General features: G+C 41.8%; 1 protein-coding gene across 4 annotated transcripts in view; it reads left to right on the top strand.

Annotated features, from left to right (window-relative positions):
• The first annotated feature begins 59 nt into the window (after window positions 1-59).
• VMP1 (vacuole membrane protein 1) overlaps window positions 60-19,490 on the top strand; it is a 77,618-nt gene continuing 58,187 nt past the window's right edge. The window contains exons 1-8 of one of the 4 annotated variants that reach the window (XM_067565753.1): window positions 60-104; window positions 552-617; window positions 1,525-1,585; window positions 4,478-4,615; window positions 11,440-11,541; window positions 14,363-14,498; window positions 16,459-16,549; window positions 18,413-18,523. In XM_067565753.1, the coding sequence (XP_067421854.1) occupies window positions 11,466-11,541; window positions 14,363-14,498; window positions 16,459-16,549; window positions 18,413-18,523 (414 nt within the window). In that variant the 5' untranslated portion in view covers window positions 60-104; window positions 552-617; window positions 1,525-1,585; window positions 4,478-4,615; window positions 11,440-11,465. Of the gene's footprint in view, window positions 105-551; window positions 618-652; window positions 1,586-4,477; window positions 4,616-11,439; window positions 11,542-14,362; window positions 14,499-16,458; window positions 16,550-18,412; window positions 18,524-19,490 lie in introns of those variants that run through there. The other 3 variants (XM_067565754.1, XM_067565752.1, XM_067565755.1) reach the window with 3 other exon arrangements.

Below are 19,490 nucleotides of genomic sequence, written 5' to 3'. Positions count from 1 at the left end.
GATTTGCCCGCCCACCCCCCCCTGGTTGGCTCGCGCCCAGCGGCACCAGCAGCAGCAGCAGCAGCCGGAGAGACGCCGGGTGGAGAAGCCGGAGCTGAAGCAGGGTGAGTGCGGCTCGATTCGCGTCACCCCGCCCCCCCCCCCCCGCGCTCCGGGGCCCCCAGGTCAGAGACAGCCCCTCCCCCCCCACATCGGCCCCCTCATCAGAGACAGCCCCCCCCCGCCGCGGGCATCCCTCCCCCCCCCGCCCTGCTGCAGCTTCCCCTCAGCCGTGGGCCTCCCCCCGCCCCCGCCTCTCACCCTGCAGTGGGGACCCCCCCCCGCGCCCTGCCCCCACCCACCCCGCGCCCAGCCCTGCTTCCCACGGGCTCCCCCTGGAGCCTTCCTCGGCTCTTCTCCGGTGGAGCAAACGCCTCCTTCTCCCGTCACTGAGCCTCGCGAGGGAGCCGCATTGGGGTGTGTGTGGGGGTGGGGGTGTGAGAGTGTGTGTGTGTGTGGGGGGGGGTCTGTGTAACCTCGCCAGCCGAGCCGGTCACTGCTTTCCCCTGTAGCATCTCCTGTGACGTTACCTGCGAGCCAGGTCCGACCGACCCGACCCGACCCGGCAGGACGCTGTGGTGAGGACCGGAGACTGGCCAACAGCCCGTGAGCGCAGAGTGATGCTCAGCAGCAGCCTACAGAGCCAGGGCGGGGGGAAGTGAAGGGGCGGCTGATGAAACGTGCAGCTCATCCTGCACTGAGAGCATGGGGCCGTATTAAAGAGGATAGGCGAGAAATGACAGTAAAACCGGATTCTTCTTGGAGTTGAGGGGGAAGGGCGGTAACCTTCAGTGCGTACATTCGGTGAGAGGCAGGAGCCTGAAGAAGAGTAATGCTGAGGGAGACTACGGGGGAGAGTGAACTGCCAACTAGGCGTCTGTTTGGAGTGACATATGGCAGCCAAAACAGGACATCGTGGTTCTGGGCTCCACAGGCATAACATCGAAGTGTCCTGAGCAGGGAGGCTCCGTCCGGCTCTTGTGTGACAGCTGCTGTGCTAATGGCTGCGCATCACATTGCTAGAGAGAGGGGAACATTTCGGGAAGCTCTAAGAAGAGCAACAAAAATGATGGAGGCTGTAGGGATTGACTCCTAAGGAAAAATGTAAAAGAACTAACTGTTCATAGGTTGACTCAGGGATGACTAAGGTTGGGGACAGAACAGCCTATGAATATTTAAAGAATGGTACCTTGGGAGTATGACTAGAAGCAAAGGGAGAAAAGCTTAGGCTGAATTATGATGAAAACTCCCCAGCAGTGAGCTGTGTTGCTGCAGAACAGTCCCCCAAAGGATGTGGGAGTCCCATTGCTTCCAACATTTCAAACCAGACCGTATAAAACTCTGGAAAGTGTAGAAGAGGGAATCCTTGTACTCTCCCCAGGGAGATTGACTGATGACATAATAAGTAATTTCTCTTTCTAGCTGTTAAGATTCTCTGAGCCCTAACTACCCCTTCACCGGGGATGCACCTTTCTCATCCTCTAGCAGCAGGATTACCCACAGCACCCTCTTCAGCAGTAAATGCCACCGTGCCCATTACACCCAGGTAATAATTTATTCCCTTTGGCCAGTATTGGGCTTGTATTGTGGACCCAGACTCTTAGCCAATGTCTAGTCTAGTGATTATGGCAGGGTACTGGGCATGAGGGACTCCTGCATTATCTTTCAGCTCTGCCACTGACACTTTGTGTGACTTTAGACAAGTTGCTTACGGCCTGATTGTGACAGAAAGTTGGCTATATGTTTACTTAGGGCAGTGACGACTGTTTGTGCATGAAACAGAGTAATTGTGAGCACAGATTGCCAGTTACCTGGCTTGCACACACAATCACGATGATGTTAATAATGAGCTCTCATATAGTACTTTTCATTTCATTCTTATATAGTACTTCTCAAACAGCTTTATAAAAGAGAGGGAAGTACCCATCTCGATTTACAGGCCAGGAAAACTGAGGTTCTGTAAGAGGTCACACAGTGGGTCAGCTGGAAATACAATCCCTATATATATATGTTGTACATGCAATCCTTTTCAGAATCTAGTTATCTTCTGTGCACCCATAGGCTAATTTGTAATCTAGGAGAATAACACTTGCCTATCAAAAGGGTTTGCTGGTTTAATTAACTGAGCATCTTGGAGGGATGGTGTAGGAGAGCAAAATAATATTGCTTAAATTGTATTAAGCCTCTCTCGCCATTTGCTCTTGGCCTTTACTTTCTCCTTAGGGCTTTGGATCATATAAATTATTACAGTCTTGATGGTGTGATTCCACACTCTGTAAGATTGTGAAATGTTAAATCCTGTTTGGGTTTGGAAACCTTCATCCCATCACAACATGACAGGACATTCTGCTGCATGAATTTGTCCCACTGGAAAAATTCCCATTAATGGCAGCCCTCCCCTCACACCATCATGTTGCTTTTGGTGCTTGGAAATTTTTTTATTCCACGTTAATCACTGTAATTGTTGGTTATGGGATCGAACTTTTAAAGGACAGAGAGTTTGGAAAAACACGTTGTGCGATAGGAAATGTACATACAAAAGTGGCACTTCCTAATTGTAATGGCCAGACAAAGTTGGGCATCTGCTTCCTGGCACCAAATGACTAGAAAACAGGCTAGAGTCAAAGCAACTATAAAACCCGACTGCTCCACCTGCCAGTGGGCTGAGGTCAGAGGTTGTGAAGCTCAAGGCTGCTCCTGTGCCAGGACTACACTGTTGCCCGTTCTCTCCAGTGTAAGCTTTGATGGCTCTTTGCTCATCCCCAATTAATTCCCCCTGACATTCTCTTTCGGCACTAAACTTATTTCTGCCTCGTGATTATCTCATTTTCTGTCTCTGTATTATAAGGCTATGGAAGCTGGTGATAGTCTGCTCGGCTGCTGCACTCTGAACATTTCTACTGCACTGTTGAATAGTGCGTTAGATCTGTATTAAAAGCACTGAAGTTTGCAGGTGGCCCATGCATGAACTGCGTTGTGGCCTCTTGGCATTGGGTTTGGGTAAAGCTCTGTACCTGTGTAACCATTTAAGAATTGGATTATGTTCTTTTTTTGAAGATTTCTCTCTAGCCCATCATGTCTTGGTCCAGATCCATTCTTTGTTCTCATATCTGCCTTTTCAAGCCATTCATTCTGCTGAAGGGACTGTTCAAACCTTGCCCCACGTGGTCTGTATAGATGTGTGAAACTGAGACCCTTAGTACAATCTGTCCTCTCCAACTGCGGAGCACCCTCATGGCATTGATTGGATGTTGTGGGTAATACTTAACACTTTGTCCCTGTTTATCAGGTAGTGTCTCTCAATGCATTCCAGGCACTATCTTAATGTGGTACAGGAAGAGCTTGTTGGGGTAGTGTGCTCCAGTTCAAAATCAGCCTGGGTGTAACAGGGTTTTTCAGTGATAATTTGATATGTACTGGTCACGTTGTTAAAGCACAGGGCTGACCTGGAAGTTCAGGGTACTGAAGCTGTACAGTAACATCGCTGCAATACTTGTTACGAGGTCTTTGAGGATCCCCTCAAATCTCCCTTCCTGGGGGCATGCGTCGCCCTCTCTCTTTGGAGGAGTAGAAGGGGTTTCTTTGTGTCAGTCCACAGGAGGTCATTAAAAAGGGAACCAGCTCCCTAGTCTGTGAGTTAGTCTATGCGTGCAGCTCCACCTCCAGGTTAGGCATATTGTCCCTTGTCATTTTATGGAGTGAGGACTGTGACCCCTGTCTGGGTCAGCCAATTCACGTGCTGTGTGGAAATCATGGATGGAAAAACTCTGCCTGAAGCCTTTTGAAAGGGAATAGGAATTCAGATCGACCATTTTAACTGCTCCAGAACCCTCTTGAAGTCAGAGAGGCTTCTCACAGGCACAAAAGTAGAGTCCATGTGCTCTCATTGCAGGATCAGAACTTTTAATAACTTGGAAAGAGAAATGTGTGGATTCCACTAAAGTTGGAGGGCTATGAGCACTATGGATTAATTCTTTTGAAAAGGCATCCCAAAGTCTCGGTGAAAAGATGAAAATGTCAGCTGTTAATTTTTTTTTCAGATGACTTTTCTCAAGCTATATCTGATTAGAATTGAAAAGTAGGTCTGGTGTACAGAGGCGTGACCCATTAAATGGAAACCTATCATCTTTAAATTACTTGTCCTTTCTTTTGTGGGATTAAACAGTTTTAGCTGGAAGAGTGTTTTAGCACTGGGCTATATGCACTTATATCAAAGTAACCCATTATAGATAGCTCTATGGAGATTTTGAATACCTTTAAGATGTGTCCTAATTTTTTATTTTAATTGAATGCTCCCCTTGAGTTTTCAAAGGATTAAAACATCTTAAGCTGTTACTTTTTATATTTTCTATGGCTTTGGGGAGAGTTATTAACCTTCCAGTTATGAATTGTGTCAGTTTTATGTCATGTGATGAGCAGGCAATATCTTCCTCTATAGGGGAGAGAAGGTCTGGGAGAAGAGCAGTCACTTTGGTCTTGAATGTCTACAGAGCTGATGAGATCGTAGACTGTCCCATTGGCTTAATACACAGAAGAGGAGGGAAAGATCTGAAATACCTGAACAGGAAGCCAAGAGGTATATTAATGTTTCATTTGCGGGCTGGATTTTGTTCTTCACCTGCACAAGTTCATTCGTGTACAGATAATCCATGACTGTCTAATGGAGGAAAGTGTTTCCTTTACCTAGAAAATCTTCTTTTGATAAGAACCAAGGTATTGTCTGTCTAACTTTCATGAAGATCTCATCTACACTTACAGCACTTCAGCAGCGTAACTGCATCTCTCAGTGAAGACACTACTTACACTGATTGGAGAGAGCTTCTCCCATTGGCATAGGTACTCCACCTTCCCAAGAGGAGGTAGCTGTGTCTACTGGAGAAGCCTCCCATTGATATAGCATTGCATATACCAGGGGTAAAGTCGGTATAACTGTGTCGCTCTGGAGTGTGGAAAATCCACACCACAAAGCGACTTAGTTATAACAACATAAGTTTGTAGTGTAGACCAAGTCTAAATAGTAGCCTCTGAATTAGTAATGTGTGGGAGTGATGGAAAGAGGCAATTAAATCTAAAGTAAAAAAAAAACAAAAACCCTTTGTTTCAGATCACTGTCTCTGCTGTCCGTGTGTGTGTGTGTGTCCTGGCCCTGTTGTTTTTACTTTGTCACTATGAAAAGAATTGTCTTTAATGTTTAATTTGCCATTTGGTGTTGGAAAAGGCAAAATGTTCTAGAGGATGAAAAGAAATGTTAGAACTTCCTGGACAAAGAAACCTGGTCATTTTTTCAGAATTTGTTCAGTGCCTTCCTACTATTTTTGTGTTCTATGAGCAGGGTTTTAGTGGCCTGTCATGCTTGAGAACACGAGTTACATTAAACAGTGTTATGAAGGTGATGGCTACCTTTTTGTGAAGGTGTTTCTTTCAAGGGGCTTTGTCAAGTTGATGTTAATAGTATTTGCCTTTAGGGTTGTTTGACATCTGTTCCAAAACCATGTCAAATATCTTTAGACTTCTATGACTACAGTCTAATTCACCTGTGATAAATCAAATCGTTCACGTTTTGTCATCTCTATAGAGTTGTCATTTCTATTATAAGTGGAAGAGCAGGGGACTTTTTGCATCTTGTAAAAACATATTTGAAATTGTGGTGTTATACATCACGTAGGTTTTCTCATATGGGTCAGTAATTACTCGCAGTTTAAATGTACATGTAATATTTGTGTTATGGTAATGCCTGCTGTGCTAAGCACTATTTAAATGCTTCGTAGGACACAGTACTACCCTGAAGTGCTTATAATCCAATAAAACAAGCAGCCTATGAAAAGTCGGAGAGAGGGATTAAGACATGCCATCCTTTTGTATGGGTAGCAGTTATCCCCAACTGCCTCTCTATGTAGCCATTATTAGTTGGATAATTACTTGTAGGCAACAGAGTTGGGTCTCCAGGAGGGATTTGAAAGAGGAGAGGGCAGTGGCTTTATCGGCTAATTTGGGGAGAGTGTTCAGTTTGTTAGAGGCAGTGTGGAAGAGAACATGAGATGGTTGTGGGAGAAATAGACAAGATCAAGGCAGGGATCATTGCTAGAGGGTGTGTGGGGATAGGCAAATGGAGAAGGCAGAGATGTGAAGGGTTTTGAAAGGTGTGCGACCTCGATGTGATGGAAAAGGGGAGCCAGGGAAGGATTGATGAGGGAATGATAGACAAAGAAAGTGACTTTTGAAACACTGTTTTTTGTGGACTAAATGATAGGGGCATGGGAAGCCAAAGAGGAGGGCATTTCAGGAGAGAGGATGGGAGGTCAGGACTTGGATGCGAGTTTTAGCAGTTCAGATAGAAGGAAGGATTTGGATTTTATAAACATTGTGGAGGAAGAAGCAGCAGTTTTTGGACCGGGTTTGAATGCGTGGGTAAAAGGAGAAGGATCATCACCAGGTTACAGGCCCGAGTTACGAAAAGGACAGTGGTGACATGGAATGGGGGAACGTTTGGAAGGAAAGATGGGGAGTTAAATTTTGGCCATGCTGATGATGAGAGATTCAGAAAAAGATGTCTGAGAAACAGGTTAAGTTGTAGGCTTGGATCTAGTAGTGACCCGGTGTGTAACATGCTCAGAGGTCACAGATTTAAATCTTGACTACACTACAAGTGTAGACAACATGCTACAGTGACAGAAGGGGCTTCTTCATTATTGTAGTAAATTCGTCCCCTCGAGAGGTTGGTATCTAGGTTGACAGAAGAATTCTTTACAGGGGCTAGGTCGACTTACCTAAAACTGAGTGACGTAGCTAGGTTGACCTCAGTTTTAGGTGTAGACTAGGCCTAAGAGAAGGGCTTTTAATGGCCGGTATGCGGCCCATCACTGGGGTAAGGAGTAATGTGCTAATTTTGGATTATTGGTCCTAATGAAGTGTTGGCCTTAGACATACCCTGTATTTTCTTTGAAAACAGTGAAGTTGTTAAAACAGTTTATTCGTTTCCCTAGTGTTTAAACATAATGAGGAAGGGCTCCTCCAAAAATCTTGGGTGCAGTGATTAAGAGGAAATAAGGGATTCTCAAGAAGCACTCGTACTGCTTCTTCTCGCACTGCTCACTCCAGCAGACTGACATGCAAAATACATCGCCTGCGTGACTTTAGTCACTGTGGGTTGGAAGATGAAGGTACCTTAGCGAGTTCCTGAGTGAATGGAACCTCTCCAAGCTGGTGATTCTGGAGATTAGCTTTGGGTAAGCTCCAGTGCAGGGCATTCCAGCAGGCCCTTCACTGTGCTGGAAAGGAAAGATTTTATACTCCTCCTGAAAACCAGGCTGTCTCTGCTTTAAGTACAGTTGATTGGGATTCTAAATCTGGAGTTTTAATTTGGTTTTGTTTTGACACTACAGTAGTTTGTTATGATTTATTTGTAATTTTACTGCATAGTAACAGCAATGGTTTTTATGAGCGTGTTGTTGTTGACAAAGTAACATTTTGACCAGCAGTAATTGTCTTTGTGATGCAAAATGTTATGAATCACACCAAAGCTGAATAGATTATTGTGGGGCTGGATGGGCACCCCGCCAAGAACATTTTGTGAGCAAATCCCAGGATCGCTCTAACACACAAACAGTGTAAGTATCTCAGATGCAAAACTAAGGGAAAATTGCCTTCTTTAACCCCTTATTTTGAATTATTTACTCCTGTGTTTGCAGGTCACTGTATTGCATTAGGCTGATTCTGTCAAGATATGGATTGCATTTTCCTTTTCATTGCTCATCAGTGGTGAGGATCTCATTCAGTGGTAGGGCTTCTCTCTCACTCTCACACACACACACACACACACACTCCCTTCCTTCCTTCTGTAGATAGATATGAGCAGAGTGTCATCAAGAACAGCCTTTTCTTCTTCTCTTTGTTGTGTGAGACATCTCTGTAAGATTCATGAAGGACTAGGCAAGAGATTGTCCAGGATGTTCAGCAACATATGAAGGGCCTTACATGGACACCAGTAAACCAAGGGCCACCACCCCTCTCTGGCTAGCGTCTCTGGTCCCAGTTGTATAGTAATCTCTATCTGGGCAAACTCCGTTACAGTATTGGTATGTCTGTTAGGCCTCAAACAGAGTAAGATGTCTAAAAGCTAAACTTGTTTTACTTTCTGTATGTGCATCCTTCCATTTTTTAACCGCAGCGAGATGTTTGTATAGTTGAGTGTGTATTAATTTGATTAGGTAAAACAAAAATAACTTTTAAATTAAAAAAAAAAATTGGGCAAAGTTTCTTAACTACACCACACTCAAACCTGCAGTGTGAAAAGCACTTAAATCCCTACTTCTCAACACAAGTTCTTAAACTTGTTGTATGGGCTTTTAACAGTTTTACCATTAGAGTAAATGTACTTGAGACCTTCTTAATTATCATGTAACTTACAGCAGTGTGCTAAGAGATTATTTATGTGCTTCGCTGTAAACGCCAATTTGTGTGTTTGAGGTAACATTACACAAAGCTAATCCCTTTCCAAGCAGGCAAGGTAAGATTTGCTGTCTGTTAGGTGGATTTGTAAATGCTGGTCCATTTGTATAGCATGGAGCCTCTAAGCTCCTGGCAGCTGTAGATGTTTGCCTGCCTTGAAAATGTTTTACAGACTGCAGTGGAGTTCGGCTCATTAACCATGGAAGAATTGCATGGAAACTAGATTGTAGCAACAAAGCTGACAGAGCATTTGAGAGCTAGTGCAATATAATACATTTTATTGAAACATAGTTAAGCAGAACGTACAGACGGTCAGCTCTTTAAAACTCTTCTAGCTTGGATGCTAAACCTGTGCAAAAGAAAGAATTAAATTAAAATAAAGAACAACTAGATCTGATCTATGCAATTTTGAAATGTATGTTGGCTACATTTGAGTCGTGCATAGTGCCTGTTGTATTTTGCCAATCCCAGAGATGATCAGTCTTTACAACTTGGGTGTCACAAAACAGTTAATGCATCAGTCAGTGCAGCTGTGGTCCTCCAATTTCAGTCTTTCCCTTTGCAGCCCCAAGCCTAATGAATCCCTCTTGCATAACCAGTTAATAAATATGGTCACCAGAAATTAGAAATCTTTGTGGACTTGCTGCCCTGATGAAATCAGGAGATAGCATGGGTGTGGCTATGAGATACAGAGACAAATGCTTGGCTGGCTTCTGATTGGTATTGGTGTAATTCTATTGCAGACAATGGGGTTATGCTGGTTTAAAACTCATTGTGGGTGGCGAATCAGGAGAGTCTCTGTCTGCTCTGGTAGCAGTTCTGAGAACACCCTTGCACTAAGGATACTCATGTGACAGCATAGCTATGTTGTAAAGCTGCTGTTGTCTCATTTCAGCCCTGTGTGATCCTTAAGGCATGGCAGGTTTTGCAGCCTCTCGTATCTATCATTCTACAAAATAAGCTTTTGCAAGGTCACATTGCTTTGTCAGCTATTGGGTTAGGCCTTTTGGAACCTTTTAGCATCTGACTAAACAAGAGTTTCTATTGCTAAGTAACTAAAACAGTTTTACTAATTTGTTTAAACACTATGTTTCTCTTGCTCATTTGTAAATTACAGGAAAATATTTCCTGGAGGAAAGACAGCATAAGTGCTTACTGACATTTGACTGAATCATTTTGTTCACGAACCCTTGATCTTTGTGGAGGAAAATAGGGTATTTAAAGGGAAAAGATCTTAAAAATCACACTTCTGCGTGAAAATGTTTTTCCAGCTAGTATTACAAGTAATGTACAAAACTCCTGCAATTGAAAGAGATTAGACTATAATATAGATTAAAAGGGAGGAAAGACTAATTTGGTTGATTTGCCAGCGCTTCTATATACAGTCAAATTCTCTTGTTAGTGTGGGTTTCTTACACAGCAACAGTGTTGTGAAAAACATTTTGTTAACATAGTAAAATGAGATTTGTAAAACTACAAAAGGCAGGAAGGGACATTTGGGGAAGGTCTAGTATTTGAAACATATTTCAGTTTATTTTTTAAATTGACTGGATTTGAAGTTGCTGCTTCCCTCTGAAACTGAAGGGAGGGCCTGTCTTTCCTGCACACCAAACCTGAGTGTCCACTTGGTTCTTTTGCTGTATTTTTAACATAAAGGAAAGGAGAAATAAATATTTGTCTTGAAAGCTACTTTCATTTCCTACCAATTTGCAGTTTATGTAACTGTCGTTTGAATATTCTCCTTTTCCTTCTGACACGAGAAGCCTATACAAAACTGTAAATCTTATTTTGTCCACAAAAAGAAAACTAAGTGCAAGAGGTTTTAGCTTCATAGGCTATTTCTTCCAAAACAAAATTTGTGAGGGTATTTTTAGACAGGAGTTAAATTTTGAAGTAGGGAACTTAACTGGGTTGTGGGGGGTGTTCTGTTTATTTTTGTTTGTTGCATAAGAAGTGTCAGCTGGTCAGTAGACAATCTATTGCAACATTCTATTTGAGGCTGGCCTCCGACATGGTGCACCACTTATACTCATGAATAAGAAAGACTGTAGTTGGCTTTTACAGTTCTTTAAGGATGAAAAGATATAGATCCAAGGCAAGAGCAACTAATAGGGGAAATGTCGAATTTTCAGATAGCTTTAGAGGGAGGCAGATTTAGAGCATGCTTTTACTAGTTTTTGGATTTTAGACTGTGCTTTAGCAAACAATGGACAAATTTATTTCCTAGTTTTTGAATTAGGGTATTTTTATTAAAAATGTGAGCTATTCTGGTGGCTTGTTGCATGCACGATGAGTTGGTGGGCATGTGCCATCATGCCATCTGATCTAGTTTCTAGTGTGAAGTTCATCAAGTATATGGAAATATGGTTTCAGTACGTATTTTAGAATTAATAGAGGTAGGGTTTTTTGTCTTACAACTTGGCTTTGTAACTTGGTCAACTGCAAAGCCAGCTGGCAGCATACCATTATCTGTCTGAGTTCCAGCAGCTGTAGAGGTGCCTCTTACGAGCTGCGTTCACCACACTTCAGTTTTGAACTCTCAAGTGTCACATTAAGAGTACCTAGTGCTTAAATGATCTGAAACTTGTCTTAAGTGACAACCAAAGAATCAGCAAAAATAGGTTGCCTAGTAGAAGTGATAGTTAAAAGCTGAGCAGAAGTATACTTCGGGGAGTTTTGTAAATAATGCAGGGGTCACATCAGAGTTTGGTTCTGTAGTTTCTCTGTGTCCGAAAGAAGTGGTTTAAAATTGCCTTTGCCATATTGGTCTTTCATTCATTTCCAACATTTATATTATTATATTGCAAGATAAGCATGCTATATTGTTGGGTTGGATGTTGGCACATTGATGCAGGATGTCTGCTCTTCATCCTCAGAATAAGTAATAAGTAGAATCTTGTCTGTTATGGGTAAAGGTTATACTTATGCTTTTTTTGTGTGTGTTGCTATTAGATCCTCGTAAGTGACTGATCTATGAAATGGCAGAGAATGGAACAGATTGTGACCAGAGACGCGTAGGAATGCTCAAAGAACAGCAGAATGGGAACTTTACAGGTAGGCTGAAAAGGCTGAATGTTCACCTTCCAGACCAGTCAATTTGGTACCTGCAGTTACCCTCAAAAGATTCTGAAGAGTTGTGTGCATTGGGAAACTTAGCCCAGATACAACTGAGGGGGAGGCTGAAATGGAAATATATCACCTATACCTATTCTGCAGCCCTACCATGTGCAAATCCTATTAATCTGAATGAGAATTTGCTTAAGGGCTGCAGCATCAGGTGCTAATTAAAAAATCTCTTTTGGCAGGTATTTGGGTTTAGAAAGCGTTCCAAGCAACCCAGCCCTTTGACACTAAGGAGTTTGTACTCGGGGAGTGAAAAGTCTACCCTACTTTGGGAGAAACTCCAACTTTAATTTCTGAATTAGCCCTTCTATAAACATATCTGGCTTAACAATTATAGTTTGCAATTTGCTAAAGATTAATTACTGACAAAACAATTAACTTCTTTTGGTCACTCTTTGCAGGTCTCTTTCTGTCAGTGAGCCTTTTCTTTGAACTAATGTAGAACTAATGCTTAGAGCACGAGTCTTATTTATGAAAAGATAATCACACAGCCTAACGTTTAGCTGATTGTGCGGTATTTAATAAAAATTATCATAATCTTAGCTTGTTTCCTGTCAGCTTCAGATGTTTTGTATGCCCCAGTTCATGCCCCTATGCAGTTCATCACTCTGGTTCTTTCTCTTTCCTTACCTACCTTGTCCCTAGTCACTGATAATCTTACATGTATACTCTGGACTTCACCCTTCTGAAACCACTGGGTGCAAATCGCCTCTTCATCTCTGTTTGCTTTGCTTCTCTTCTTTCTGCTTCTCTTGGGTAGAATAATCTCCCTTTGTTTATACCAGTAGTTTTTTTTTTTCCCCAAATTTCTTCAAACCTCCGCATTTATTACTCTTTAACCAAATGTTCTATTCCTCCTCCCCTGTGTTTTCTGTTGCAAAGTTTGTGATCTTTTTCAACCCCTCATTTCTTTTGTTGGTATTTGTTCATACTTCATAGTCTGTCTTGTAGCACTTTTAATAACTGTGAAGCGTCTTTGTTGAAGATTTCCAGAGGGGTAGCCATGTCAGTCTGTATACAGCAAAAACAACGAGAGTCCTGTAGCACCTTAAAGACTAACAAATTTCTGCAGGCATAAGCTTTCATGGGCTGCAACCCAGATGCATCTAACGAAATTTGTTAGTCTTTAAGGTGCTACAGGACTCTTGTTGTTTTTCTTGAAGACGTTCTGTGAAATGACAGAGAATGGAACAGAAACTAAGAACATAGCATGATTCAAAGAGGGATTGGGTATTTATAAGGAGAACAAGAACATACAAACTTTTTATACTAAAGTTTTAAAAGGGACACACAACCTCATGCTTCAGCAGCTTAAAGCAGTCTCTAACTAGTCGGGGTTGGGTGGAGACATCCCTGGAAGGCAAGTTATTCCACATCTGCCTACTACAGTGTTTTTTGCACATCCCTGTGAAGTGTCTGGTACTAGCCACTGTCAGAGACAAGACACTGAACTAGATGGAACCTGTGTCTGATCCAATATGCAATTCATGTGTGAAAGAAATATTATCCATTAAACTGAATCAGAGGTTATCTTGTAAGGCAACATGGATCAGTGGCTAAAACACAAGACAGGCAGTCAAGTGACCTTGAATTCTAGTCTTGATTATGCTATATGGCCATGGTGTCTCTTCCTACCTCTCAGAAGTGTGAGATTTACTAGTTAATGTGTGTAAAATGCTCTCAACATGTAAAACACTATATAAATATTTGACTTGATTAGATGCACAAAAGAATAGAAGAATCATTGTTACTTGGAATATGAGGGTAACAAATCTGTATCTTGCTTTACTTCCTAAATCCGTCTAAATCAGTGCATACATGCTCTTCAGAGTGAACAAAATTCCAATTCATCTGGCAAAATGCTTGATTTATACTGTCTTGGACAAGTCATCTTGATCCAGAGTAGTTAGTTTTTATTAGTGTTTATGGTACTCTCAATAACTATGCACTAAATACAGCTCATAAAAATCCTTCCGTTCTTGTACTCTGACTTTATTGTGTAATACCAGGGATTGTTAAACAGTGTGCTGTGTTTAGTCTTATAACTGAATTACTGCAATGAAACTTCTCTTCATATTTATAATGTCTAACTTGGTGAAAGATAGTGATTCAAACAAAAAAGTGTGCTCTCTGCATGGCAGCCCTTTCTTTCAGATGGGTTCACTTTGTCTAGGTGATAGAGCAGATGGGCCTTTTTAAGTAACCGTTCAAGTATGGCCTGAGGTGCTGCGCACAGCAAATGATGTTCTTATCCGGTTACACAGTGGCCAGCAGGCAAAATTGTGTAAAGAACACATGCAACTCAATCCAGTTTGATTGGAAAAGTCCAGAACTAGTCATGGAAAGAGACCAAATTAAAAAGTTCAAGATAAAATAAGGCTTCTGCAATGGGTAATGGAAATTGGCTGAATGTAGCTGGTTATGGAGGCAAGTGGTTTAGTCTTTTGCATAAAGACTTACAAATCTGTTAAGCTCATTTCAGCCCAGATCTGCACACTTCTTGTTTAAATATTTTCAAGGCCATGAAACTCTGGAGCAATTGGCCAGCTAGGTGTGGAAACCCTGAGCCTTCCTTTGCTGTAGGTCACTTCATATGTATAGAACTGTCTACAAGGGGGAAGGGATGACTGCTGTGAGCACAAGTGTTTATTTCCCAGAGAAACGAAAAAGACCGTGGAACTATTGGTTGGGGGTGGAGTGTGAATTTTCAGCTTGTCATTATATTAACTCTTCCATCCCTCTTCATTTCCAGACCCCTCTTTGCTGAGTGAACGGAAACAAAGGGACCGAGAAGAGAGGCAAAATATTGTGCTTTGGCGACAACCACTCATTACCTTGCAGTATTTTTTCCTGGAAACCCTAATAAACTTGAAGGAATGGACCATAAAGTAAAGAACGCCTTTAATTTCCACCTCTAAGCTCTGTGGTATAACCCATGCACTGATTCAGTAGATCATTGTCGCAGCTCACATTTCACGATGATTCGTGGTTATAAATTTGTTTCAAAGAAAGATACTTTTTTTAAAAAAAAGAGCCATATTCCCAACTGCTCACCAAAACGTGTGTGTAAGTTACATTGATATCAAACCCCAAATCGCCTTGATAGATAGAAAAGAATCAGAATCTTTATTTCTGAATAATTGAATGTCCCTGTTTGAAAGGGCAAAACAGTCCGTCGGGGCCCTGAAAGCATGAGCTATTGTATTAATGACTGCATCTGGCATGGAGCTCAGATTGTATTAATATGTGCCTTTGAAACTCATTAAGGAATAATAGTAATTCCCTACCAGGGCAAAGTTCAAGATTACCTGGCACTTGTACTGATGTTTATGAGGAGACTTTGCTTCTAACCTACATGTTCCCTTCCCCAGTAGGAAATAATCCATACTAGTGCTGTCTCTCTAAACCATTATTTGCAAACGGCATATAGGATAGATTCTCACCCTAGTTAGGATTGTTACCCCCAGCCTGCCCAATGGGGAAATAGTGAGTAAAGTTTCTTATTGTACTAACATTTATCCCTAGAGAAGGAAAAATATCAATAAAATTAACAAGAGAGAACACCAGTAATACCAAGCCATCCTAGCATGTGGATAAATAATAGGCTTGTGTTCAGAAAAATGATCCTAGGATCATTTTCCAGCCCAGCAGGTCTGCCCTGATGTGGTCTTGGGTAATATTAATAGTGCCACTGTTCGAATGCCCCTTACTGAGGGCTTGTCTTTATGCAGACTGAGTGCATGGCAAGCTTGGGTGTGAATCTAAAGTGCACCAGTCTGCTGTGTACGTGAAAGCACACTATGAACTTCTAGTGTGCGGCAGCACTCAGCCACTTAGCGCGCAGCTATAGATTCACATCCCTGCTTGTCGTGCACCACGTCTCTGAATAGACAAGCCCTTTAGATAACGAGCTGCATTCACCCACCTTCCAGGCCAGAGGCAGAGTGCTGATGTGTGGGGTGCATTCAGAGGAACGAGTAACTTAAATGCTGACCTTCTGAAATGACCCATGTGAAAAATAGTTTGTGCTTATGTAGTGTAGTCCTAAAAAATATCCTCTTGCACTTCTTGCTTTCTTTCAGTATTCTTGGGATTGTTCTTTTAAGAACCGCTTTTCCATGTCCCAATTACTAAAGTACACCCTAGAAAATAACAATTAAGGTGATATTGTATCCAGTTTGATTGTTATCTGTAAAGCTAGACAGACACAAAAGCCAAAATAGCTGGATCTCAAATTATATAAGGAAATACTCCCTCCTCCTCCCTGATAATTAACTGGAAGGTTTTCACATTCAGTTTTTCTGAACTGCAACAAGAGACCTTTTCAAGGTGTAATTTCAACAGTTTACGAGAGAACCCAAATAGTTATAAAGCTACCCTTCCTAACGCCACTGTGGCCTACTGGTCAGAGCATGTGACTTAGAGTTAGGAGTTTTTAAGGTCTATTCCCCAGCTCTTCCACTGACATATGGTAACTATGGCCTCATTAGTTCCTTTGTCTCTTGCTTTACCCCTCAGTAAAATGGAAACTACAGCAGTAATAGTTACCTTAGGTGTCAAGGCTTGATATTTGTAGAACATGGCGTTAATTGGATGAAAAATGCTTTCAAAGTGTATAATAGAACCCTTTTATTCCTGTTCCAAGTGAGATCAGATTCCCATTAAAGAATCAACACTGCTCAGTTCTTTTAGGGGAAGTTTGACCTATATCTTAACACAACAAATTTGTCAGGCTGCCTTTTTACCCTTTTGATACACCCCAACAAAGTTGTTCTGCAGTGACACAGATGTGGCTTTGCAATGCCTGGAAAAAATATGAAAGACCCTAATTGCAATTTGTCTTTTAAGATTGTGGCATCGTCGAAGTATCGTGGTGTCTTTTTTGCTGCTGCTTGCAGTGCTTACAGCTGCGTATTATATTGAAGGAACACATCAACAGGTATGCAATTCATTCAAGTTCTTTTCTTTTGTGGCTGGCACTTCATGCCCTGCCTTATCACAACATATACCTAGGGGATTGAATAATGTCATACTGGAATGCTAATGCATCTACCTGAGCATTCATTTTATGCAGCTGTTAATTCCCCATGTTGTGCATGCCGTTCTGCCACATAGTAAATGAATCATAGATGTTTAAGATAGGGAAGGCCTATCATATCATTCAGTCCACCTCACTGCAGCAACGTCTACTCAACATCTTATCCATCTCTGAATAAGTAACTCTATCCAAGGTTACTTTGGAGTGTTAAACACTGGGCCATGCTGTGAGGTAAACTAAGGCTAAGTGGCACTCTAATCTACCAAAATGTCAAGGCTCCCAGGTAAATTGTGCCTTCCTCTCCAAACCATGACTCTCCAAACCATCCAGGGTGGCCTTTTCTCTGGACATAGAATGGTGTAATGGACTGAGCATGGGACTGGGAACTAGGAGCTCCCAAGTTCAAATGCTAGCTCTGTTGCTTACGCTGTCTCTCCCAACTCCTTTAAAATGGATTTAATACCTACCTGTTTCTCCAGTGATACGAAGATTGATTGATTGCTTTTGCATCGATACAAAAATGTAAACCATTATATAAATGTAAGGAGGGAGGAAGGCAATACCAAGTCTCTGATCTTCTCCTGTGGGAGGCTACCCTGTCATCCCAACCCAGCAAAGCAGATGGCTGGCTGGAAGCCATCAGCCATCCCTTCTTCCAGTTTCCCAAAACCTTGCCTAAATCTGCCTCCACCTGCTTTCCCATTCAGAGATTTGACTGCCCACTTGTGGTGCTTGCAACATGTGCAGCGAGATTCCTAATTCCCAAGCCAGATCTTTTACGTAGTAACTTGACGCAGTAACTTTTCTTATTGTAACTGAATCCCCTGGTGTAGTTCAGTGAGACACAAGGATAGGTGTCATGTATACCAGGAAGAATCTTATTCCGTTTTGAAGCGTTAAAATACATTTTATTTTGTTGAACAGTTAGGTTACTCACTGCCTTTTAGGTGCTTTTACTGACATAGCGAGAACCTCTCTGTTGCTGGGTAAATGTTTGACCGTGCTAATGGCTGGTAGAGAAATGAGCCTTCGCCCTTCGACTGGGCTTTGATTCCAAACAGCAGCCAGGATATCCAGGTGCTGCAGTTTTCTGTTTGGTGTTAGTCCCTTTCATTGATTAACATCCAATATTGAAAATGGCCTCAAATGCTTGTTTTCTCCCATCCTCTGACATGTCTCATCTTGTTCTTATTCTTGACCTAGAAAATCAGGAGCCTGTTATGTTGCAGAACTCCTACATTTGCTGTTCTGTTTTTAACACAGGCACACCTTTATTTAAATCCAAAGGCCAATAGAGTATCCACTTAGAATTCCCCTTCCAAGGGTTCTCCTAGCATTGCTTTTACTAAGAAAATACAGGAACACTGAAACTCACCCCACGTGGTCATTGACTAAGTCATTACCATCTGGCTGTTTGAAGTGAGTTGGTGACTCTCTCCGGTTCCCAGTGGATAAAGATCTGCTTCACAAAAACTGCTTTTGCAGTTGCTGTTAGTTAGCAATTCTCTGAACTCCCATTTCACCACTAGGTGGCTCTGACAGACTACGGTTTAGGTGGCTTGGTGGAACCTTGTGAGGAAGTTTACACTATTTCTGCCTGTGTCATACCTGTTCTGTGCAGTGGCGTAGCTACAGGTGGACCTGGGTGGGCCGTGGCCCACCTACTTTGAAAGCAGGCCCACCCAATCAGTTTTTAAGCAATTCATCCTGCGAATTCACTCATCCTGTTTTTCTTTTGTGATTCCTTTTTTTCTTCTTTTTCAGTATGTGCAGTATATGGAGAGAAAATTCTTGTGGTGTGCCTACTGGGTAGGCTTAGGTATTCTGTCCTCTGTTGGACTCGGAACAGGTCTTCATACCTTCCTGCTCTATTTGGTAAGAAACCTACAACTATATTTTCTTTATAAAAGGAATAGCATAATAAAGTGCTTTGAGATCCAGGGATGAAAAGTGCTATATAAGAGCTAGGTGTTATTTATTTATGGACTTTAAAAAGATTCATCCATACTGTTGAGTCTCTGTGATGCTATCTTTGCTAACTGATGTTTTATAACGGTGTTCTGTTGTTGGTATGCTATATATCATATTGAACTCTCGGTGAGATCCTAATGTTGAGAATTGTCTTTACCTTGCAGAATTGGACCCACAATCTGTAATGCTAATTTTCAATGCTCTCTGCACTAATTTGTGCATTTAACTAAGCAAGGAAGTTTTCTAGTTTGAAGTAGCTCTGACAGCTGGGAAGTGGGGTCTGGACTGGGTTTTTTAGAATGCTTGGGGTTTTTCTGATAGATCAAAATGTTAATTTTCCTAGCTGGCGCTTCTGAAACATGCAGCAAATTATTCTTACAGCTCAGTTCACAGTAATTCTGATTATAAACAATAACAAGATATAGGAAAACATGTCTAGATACAACACTAAATAAATCTCTAAAACCCTCTGAAGAAAATTACATTGTGTTATTTATTTCAACGTCATTAGCTAGAAAAGTCAGGAAAGTTTTGTTTTCGGCCATTGGGTTAGTTCTTTGATTACAAAACAACTGTCATAGATTTTAAAAAAGGCTTCCTGGCTGCAAAAAATAATTTAAAACCATTTTGTGCAACAAACACTGTTGTACTTGGGACAGTTGCTGATGGCTTATTTTTAGGGTGGCTTTAGTCATAAGGAATAACACAGAAAGCAATTCAGGAAGTAAGAGAGCACTTGTTTTTTCCCATGCAATAGAGCAATGCTGCTCAGACTGAATGATAGCTGTGTAGGATGCGTTCACTTGAGCATTAGGGATGTGTATGTAGCATAGCTGCTTTCCTAAAGTTTTTGTTGGGAGAGGAAGAGGGA

The sequence above is a fragment of the Emydura macquarii genome, unplaced genomic scaffold (assembly GCF_026122565.2).
Source record: "Emydura macquarii macquarii isolate MOO-44397 ecotype Brisbane River unplaced genomic scaffold, CSIRO-AGI_Emac_v2 contig_2699, whole genome shotgun sequence".
NCBI classification, from domain to species: domain Eukaryota; kingdom Metazoa; phylum Chordata; order Testudines; family Chelidae; genus Emydura; species Emydura macquarii.
This window is presented reverse-complemented; position numbering and strand designations above follow the sequence as displayed.